Raw genomic sequence first — 9,091 nt, forward strand, 5'->3', positions numbered from 1 at the left:
TCCAAACTGTCATAGCAGGATTACAATCTCTTAACACATGAAGAATATCCTCTGTAACATTAGGACAAACAGTACAATCAGGACCACACATATTCAATTTATGAAGATATGCATTTATGACAAATATATCATGATTCACCATCCATATAATTTTTTTATTCGTTCAGGAACTTTGAGGTTCCAGATCATCTTCCAAGAATCATTTGTATCAGTGAGAGAATTGTTCTTCCTTAAAGATTCATAAGCACTAGAAACAGACATAGTACCATCCCGAGTTCCCTTCCATATACAACTATCTTCTCCATTCTCATATATAAGAGGATTAATTGCTCTGATTTATGCTATAGTGTCGGTATCGAAGAGGCTTTCAAGGAGACTTATATTCCAATCTCCATTAATATCCAGCAAGTCTACAACCTTATCCACTTGATGACCTTGCAAATCTTGTACAAAATCCTTAAGAAACTTACTTCGTTGGAGCCAACAATCATTCCAAACATTAACCTTCATGCCATTGACAATGTTTCAGGTTGTTATTAAAATAATATGAAATGGTGTTATTTAAATAACATGAAAGAAGTGTTATTCAAATAACATGTGAAATGGTGTTATTCAAATAAAATAAAAATGTGTTATTCAAATAAAGTGAAAAGATGTTATTGTGAATGATCATGAATAACATCTATAAAAAAATATGTTATTGTAAAAGTTTTATAGCTTTTCTCCGTTATAGAAATCCCAACAATACATCTAATCGACAATCGTTATAATGATCAGATATCAACTACTCATGAATGTAGGTTGATTTCAAATAATTTCTTAAATAAACTTCTATTTTTTAATGGTGAAATATATACTAATTAAAAAAGAAAATTTATAATTCATTATTGAAATAATGTATTGTGATAAAAAGGTCTCAATTTATTCTCACACATCAAGTTAAATGATGTGATGGTGGAGAAATTTAAATCTCTACAATAAAGAGGATAAATAAAAAAATACATATTCTCACAAGTCAAGTTAAATGATGTGGTGGTGGAGAAATTTAAACTCTACAACAAAGGTGATAAATAAATAAAAAAGCATTATAGTTTGAAAGTTAGTTGTAAAAACTATAGTCATCTTCACTTTAAGTATATTTGCTTCTTTTTTTATAATAAATTATAGAATTGAGGTAAAAAAGAGCAAAATAGACACATTAATTTACAAAATATACTAAAATATTAAGATAATATTAAGGTGGTTATTTTAAAATAGAAATATAGGATTAGGTGGTGAACTAAGCCAAATCCACAAACTCATACATTATTTCTTTTTAAGTAGTATTTCTTTTTCTAATTTTATTTTGTTAATTTATTTTATATAATTTTAATGGATTTTTTATAAAAAATATTATGAATTTATTAACTATTTAATTTTAGATTTTATTTGTCCGATTCAACTATGATTTAATCGAATGAATCATTAAAGAGTGATATGTACTATTTTGACACTTTCAAACATCATAATTGTTAAATTATTAATTAAAATATTTGATTTTTATTGCAAATACTCTAAAGTTATGTTCATAAGTGGTTATAATGCCAAAAATATTTTATTAAATAATATATAGCAATTTTTTAAACAGGAAATGGATAATAATTAAACTCATTCTATTCTATTATTTAATACTATTATTTTTATTCATAATACAAGTCATGTATTGTATCGGTTTTTTTAAAGATGTAGAATAGGTTGTAACATAATACAAGTATATAATTTTTTTATTAACAAATTTTCAGCCGTAAGAGGCGATACAAGTATATAATTAGTAGCGTATTATAAGACAACAGTGGATTTATCAATTTTTTATTTAAAAAATAATTCACCTCCAATGAGAAAAATTAGGCTTGAAATTTTGAACAAAGTTCTGTTATATTTAAAAAATACAATTACTATCTTTTTAAATTCAATTTGTATAATGAATAATTAGATTTGGTTAAGACTGATTTAAAGGACTTGGTTTGATTTAAAATCTAAGTTAAGATGAACAAACTTAAAATTAGGATTAAATCAATTTTTTGATTATGTTTAGAATAATAAATTTGGAAACAAACGATTTTAAATAAAAAAGATAAAATAAAATTTAAAGAAAAAATATAATAAAGTTTATATTATCTTTTCATATACTACTAGTGTTAATATGGAACTAATGCACCTGACCCTTCTTAATAAAATATTGATAAAAGTAGTCAAATTTATAAAACCTTATTCTTATTTAAAAAGTCAAGTTATATAATTAAATAAATTTATATATCTTGCATTATTTGAATAAATAAAGAAAAAATATTATAAATAAAATAATTTAATTAAAAAATAAAATAAAATATAAAAATCTATACAAAAGTTCAATGTTTATTTATAAAAAAAAGAAAATCAACATTCTAGAACATTAAATTTATACTAATAACCAAATTAAATGTATGCTACAATAAAAATATGAATATAAAAACAAAATAATTTATCTTAATTTGAGAGTCTTTCTTAACATAATTTTTTTAACTTATAAGAAGAATACTAAGATTTTTTTTTACAAATTCAGACACAATTATAAATAAGAAGAATACTAATATTTTTTACAAATTCAGACACAATATTAAAATTTTAAATTCGAATATGAACGTTGATGTCCATTTTGTAATGGAGTTTTTAAAATAAAAAAAAAAATCATGAATATATCTTAATTATTATTTTTTAATTAACATGTTTAAATTGATTAGTGATATACTATATCTCTAAAAAAGATATTTAAGAATATAGATGAGGGTAATATGGTAATAGCCAAAAGGCGAAATACGCGTGATTGATGATGTTGAGAGAGAGTCGGTTAGTTTGGCTATAAATACGAACCCTTACCCAAGCTTTTTCTCATTTGTCATATGCCATTCAGATCTTAGGGTTTTCTCTCTGCTTTGCCCCCTTTTATCGCCGCCACAGATCTTAGGGTTTTCTCTGTGCTTCTTATCATTTTCAATCGAAGACACTCACTCTTTCATTGAACATGTCTCGTTGCTTCTCTTTCCCACCTCCAGGGTATTTGAGGAATACCGATACCTTGATCGAAGAATCGATTAAGGTTTGTTGAGCCAATTTCGATTTTGCGTTTGTGCTCAACGTGTGATTTTCATTCGTTTTTGTTTGTTTTATGACATAATAATCAATTGTTCCGTAGGGTTTTCTTTGGTTTCTGATAATGATTGATGGTTGTGATTAGTATTAATTAATCTCATCGAAATTGTTTTAAAATAGGTTTTCGATTTGTTACAACGATCTGGAATTCTTGAATTGAGACATGTGAATTTCTTCTGAATAGATCTGGATTATATTGATTAGGGTTTTTTCTTTCGTAGTTTGTTAAATGGGATTTTTAATAATATACTTTGCAAAATGTTAACACATTAGGGTTTGACAAACTCATGTAATTCTTTTTAAAATATTTATTGGTAAGTGTAATTAATTTTAACTAAAATGAAGTGACTTTTCTCAAATCAATTTTATAGATTGTAGATTGATGTATTCGTTTTGGGGTTTGGGTTATCATGAATCATTTTGGATTTATGTGACTGATTATGCTAGATATGAGTAAGATATCGATAGTGTTAGTTTTATGTAGGTAGTAATTCTTGACATCAATAGTCATTGTTTTTATGTAGGTAGTTCTTGATCCTCTGTTACAATATTGTGGCATGATACTTAAGAGATTTGATTACTTGATTTTTTCCCTATCTGGTCTTGAAGCAAGATTTAAATGCTTGCATTTAGAATGTTTGCTTCTTTAGTATTCCCTATCCTCTTTTTGAAAATCTTGTTATGGTGCTTTAAAGATCCAATTGGATACGGAGAAGCCCATTAAAGACAGGAAGGAGAAAAAGGACAAGAAGGATAGGAATGAGACTAAGGAGGAGAGGAAGTTGAGGAAGGAAAAGAAGAGGGAGAGGAAGGAGAAAAGGAAAAGGGAGAAAGAAGAAACTAAAAAAGATTCAAAGCTCAAGCTTACGAATGAAGTAAAGGAACCAAAAGACATTGGAAAGTTACAAAAGGGTGAATATTATGAGAATGAGCATTTTGAGAAGAGTGATATTACACAGGAACTTGACAAACCCGTCTCTTCTCCTCAAGAGCCTTACTCATCTGACAGCTCTCAAAGCAGTAAGAGGAAGAGGGACACCTTGTTACCTAGCAAAGATCATGGTGAGTTAGCTATAACGTTGATTAATTACATTCTTCAGCTTATGTTGAAAAATATCTGATGTGTACTTTTATGCGAAACAGGTACCGGTATTAGAATTCGACTTCCATTGAGGAAACATAGAGAACCTGAGGAAGTTAAAAAAGGGTTTCAATTGGGTTCTTCTTCAAGAAGTGTTGGAATTTCAGATTCAATTATTCAGAAAACAAAAAGAGTTCAACGGCCATTGCAGGGTATCACTAAAGTTGAGAACCCAAATCAGCTCCCTGTAAGTTCTGCCTCTTGCAGACTACCATTGAAGAATGTTGAGACCCCAAATGAGCTAGCTGGAATTTCTACTTCCCAAATTTGCAGGCCACTATTGAAAAAAGTTGAAAATCATTCTTCCTCCCAAGTTTGCAGAGCACCGTCCAAAAAAGTTGAAACCCTCCTGCCTGTAAATTGCAGACCACCAGTGAAAAAAGTTGAAAACTTGCAATGTGGACCAGTGAAAAAAGTTGAAACCTTGCAACTTGGAAATTCTGCTGTTTGCAGACCACCATTGAACAAAGTTGAAACCCTCCTCCCTGTCTCCAAAGTTTGCAGACCACCATTGAGGAAAGATGATACCCCAAATCCTCCTCCTGTAATTTCTGCCTCCAAAGTTTGCAGACCACCATTGAGGAAAGATGATACCCCGAATCAGGCTCCCGTAATTTCTGCCTCCAAAGTTTGCAGACCACCATTGCCGAAGAAAGACGAGACCCTGAATCAGCCTTCCGTAATTTCTGCCTCCAAAGTTTGCAGACCACCATTGCCGAAGAAAGGTGAGACCCCGAATCAGCCTCCTGTAATTTCTGCCTCCAAAGTTTGCAGACCACCATTGTCGAAGATAGATGAGACCCCCAGTCAGCTCAAAGTAGTTTGCAAACCATTGAACAATTCAATTGTTGATGCTCCTTCGAAGCCATTGGTTCCCGTTGATGCTCCAACAGCATCAACAGCAAATGAAACAGTTGACGAAGAAAGTCTAAGGATGGAATCTTTATATAACTCCTTACTTAAAATTCCTCTGGTAACGTATGATTGTTTTGACGCAGTGGATCAAGATTGGTTATTTAGTTCTGCACTGACAGAATCAAAGTCTGTCTCCAAGAAACAGAAGATTGATGATGCCATTCCGTGTTCAAAATTTCAATGGCCTCCTAGGGCTCAATATATGCCTGAGGTTGAAGTGTATGCTTTGCCTTACACAGTTCCATTTTGATTCTTGTGGAAATTTTTTTGTAGGCCTAGAGTTAGCTTTTTTTAGAAGCCAGTGTTCTGCAATATTGGAAGAACCCTTGCATTATTTTTTCCAAACAGAAAATACATCTATATAGATATCATTGTGGCACAGAATGAGATACATATTGTTTACGTCAACATGATTGATTATTGATGTACGTTTTACTAAGATACCACCTGACCTCTGCAATGGGATTGGGAGAATGTGTTGTACATACTGTGAAAAAATACAGACTTTTAATCCATTTATTGTTTCACCTACTTATTTAAAGTTGGTTCTGTCTAAATTGAGTTGAGTTGTAAATGAATGAAAATGAGTTTAATTCAATGAAAATGAATTGAATTCAATGAAAACCTTTATATAATAAATTGGTTGTGAAGAGGAACCGAACATATCAAAATTTAATTTTATAATAATTCTAAAATCACCTGTCTAATTATTTTTATAAGCCAATAAATTGTATTAAAGATGAACCTAAAGGTACTAACACCTGTTTCAAAAGAAACCAGAAAAATATCTCAACCAAAATTATAACCCTAGGCAAAATCCTTAACGCAACCCAATCCTTTTATTGACAAGATATGACAATATCCTTTTATTGACAAGATATGACAATATATATAAACTTTTTAAATAGTAGAAAGAAGTGTTAATATATAAATAACTCGTTATTCAACATAGGACATATTATTTAAACTAACTTATATAACATACTTATATCTAAAATTCACTGTTAAAATTCAGAAGATACATATATAAACGTTAACATAATGATCAAAATTCTAACCCATAAAAACGGGTAACATTTATTACAATATTAAAAAAACAATACTCATGAACTTATTTCATTAATTCTTAACAACATACTCCAACATGTCAATAAAATTATAACAACAACATAATCATCAATATTACAATAAAATACATTAGTTCAACAAGGTCTTTATGATCAACAAAATGATCAAAATCCAAAAAAAAATTATAAAACAAACTAAAAAAATAATTTTCTTCTTTAGTTTTCACCAGTCTTAATTACTATACCATCATTCTTCAAATCATTAACATTGTTTGATAATGTAATCAATTTCTTTGAACGATAGGTCATCTTCTCATCACTCAAATTAAAAAAATATATTATTTTCTTCCTTATAATTGAACAATATAAAAAAAATTCCACTAAGTATTACTCATAAATTAGAGATGGAGAAGATGAAACCATTATGTAAAAAAATTGGACATGTGTGTTGGGGGAATTTTTTCCCTATGGAGTATTGAACATGATGTGACTTCCTTTTTTAGAGGAACATGTTTGGAATCATAACAGAATCACATTTCTTAATCACCGTGGGATTGGGAAACACTAGTGTTTGGTGAGATATGAGCTTTTGCATATGGTTGAACATGAACGGGAATGATAATCTGAGTACTAAGCTTCCAGTGTTCGATGACAAGAACTAGAATCGTTGGATGATTAAGATGCGTTTATTGTTTGACGCTCAAGATATTCTTGATCTCGTCAATGACAATTACGTCTAGGTTGCACTTCCAGAAAATGCAACGGATGCACAGAGAAATGCTCAGCAAGATCTGAGAAAGAAGGATCATAAGGCATTGTTCGACATCCATCAGTATGTGGATGTGAATGTGTTTGAAAAAATCGTTGATTCGATAATGACGAAGGTTGTGTGGGACGCACTGGTTCAGTGAAGAAGGTAAAACTTCAGTCTCTACGTAAATAGTATGAGAATCTTAGCATGAAGAACAATGAGAAGGTACCTGACTACATCTCTAGAGTGATTCTGATCACAAATGAGATGAAGTCGTGTGGAGAAACTCTCTCCGAATAAAGTATCATTGAGAATGTACTTAGATCTCTTACTCCTCAATTCGATTATATCATTATAGCAATTGAACATTCTAAGGATCTGAGCACCATGAGAATAGAAGAGTTGCAAAGCAGTCTAGAGGTGCAAGAGTTGCGTATGATTGAAAGAACCTTTGAGAGAGAGGTAAAATAGGCTCAGAAAGCTTCTTTTTGTCAAGAAGGACCAGAAGCGGTCTTGGTTGGAGGCCAAGAAAAGACATGGTAGGTCTCAGGAGTCAAAAGCCTCTAATTTTGATGAGAAACTGTAACACCCCGATTAAAATAAGAGAATTATTTAATTGAGTTAATAGTATTTTATTAATTTAATTAAATAAAGTTGAATTATTGGATGATTATTATTATTATTATTATTATTATTATAGATATTATTTATTTTAATAATAATTAAATAAATAATATAATTGGAATATGAAGAGTGGAAGGGTAAAAGTGGAATTGGGTAAAAGAGGCCAAAGGAGATAACTGAAGGTTTTCATTTTCACGTATTTTGCCTCAGAGTCAGAAAAGGGAGAAGCGCTGAAGAGAGAGAGAAGGAAGAGGAAAAGGCCAAAGATTGCTCAGAGCTTCCTTCAATCCAAAGAGGTAAGGGGTCTGAACCTTATTAAACAATAATATGCTGAAAATGATGGAATATTGTATGAACGAAATTGGGATTTTAACCGAAGGAAATTCGTAAGAATTAGATGCAATAGTGTTAGAAATTGTGAGATAAAATAGGGTATGATTCGTGTTAGGTGATATGAGTGATTTTGTGTGAAATTGGGACTGTGAACGGTTGAATTGGACAGGTTCGTAGCAGAGAAAACCCATAGCAGATCTGGAAAACTGGATTCTGGTCATACGCGTATGGCACTAGGCAATACGCGTATGGGAGGGCTTAGGAAAGGGAGTTTTGGCGCTGGTACGCGCCATACGCGTGTGATACGCGTATCCCTGGATGTGGTACGCGTATGGGGTATGTCATACGCGTATGAGTGAAAGAGATGGAATTTTGAACGTGAAATGGTCTCTGGTGGTACGCGTATGGGGAAGTGATACGCGTAGCATACGCGTATGGGAATGGCCAATACGCGTATGGATTTGGCCAAGCGTGGGCAATACGCGTATGAGCATGGGCAATACGCGTATGGGCAGACTTGTGGTCTTTTCTAGCTGTTGTGGTGCAGTTTCGGTTGTTTAGGCTGAGCAAGGTAACTTAGCTGATGCATAGTATACGAGGGATCAATTCCCGTTGCTTGAGTGGTATAGATATTAGTAGAGTGCGATAATACTATGTTTGATTATGTGGCATGATGTGATATGCTCTTATGATAGAATGTGTTAATGATGATGATAATATGACTATATGATGCTGTTGTTGCTATGTTGATTATGATGAATGCTTGGTGTGCATGCATTCATGAAAGGCCGATGCCTAGTGATGAACGGACTGAGTTCCAATGATGTTGTTGACTCCGGGCTTGTTGAGAGGCTTGGTTCCTTGCGGGGAACTCGGATTCTATGGTGATGAATCTGGGAGTGGTGATCCTGTAGTGGTCACAAAATGGGTATACCGAGTCGTGTTGAGTCATGCATGGGTGTGTGCATTGCATTTGCTGTGTTGTGTTGTTGATGTTCATGAGTTTATGGATTATGATGATTATGATGAATTGTGTTGGCATATGTGAAATATATTTATGTTTATATTTCTGTCGTTATATTATTATTTAAT

At 31.7% G+C, this 9,091-nt stretch overlaps 1 protein-coding gene across 1 annotated transcript; it reads left to right on the plus strand.

Moving 5' to 3' along the window:
• Positions 1-2,905: 2,905 nt before the first annotated feature.
• Positions 2,906-5,755, plus strand: LOC127093448 (uncharacterized). Its single transcript, XM_051032374.1, has 3 exons — positions 2,906-3,115; positions 3,864-4,230; positions 4,312-5,755. The coding sequence occupies exons 1-3, from the start codon at positions 3,041-3,043 to the stop codon at positions 5,472-5,474; spliced, it is 1,605 nt and encodes a 534-aa protein (XP_050888331.1). The 5' UTR covers positions 2,906-3,040; the 3' UTR covers positions 5,475-5,755.
• The last annotated feature ends 3,336 nt before the right edge of the window (positions 5,756-9,091 follow it).

Source organism: Lathyrus oleraceus, chromosome 6 (assembly GCF_024323335.1).
Source record: "Lathyrus oleraceus cultivar Zhongwan6 chromosome 6, CAAS_Psat_ZW6_1.0, whole genome shotgun sequence".
NCBI lineage: Eukaryota > Viridiplantae > Streptophyta > Magnoliopsida > Fabales > Fabaceae > Lathyrus > Lathyrus oleraceus.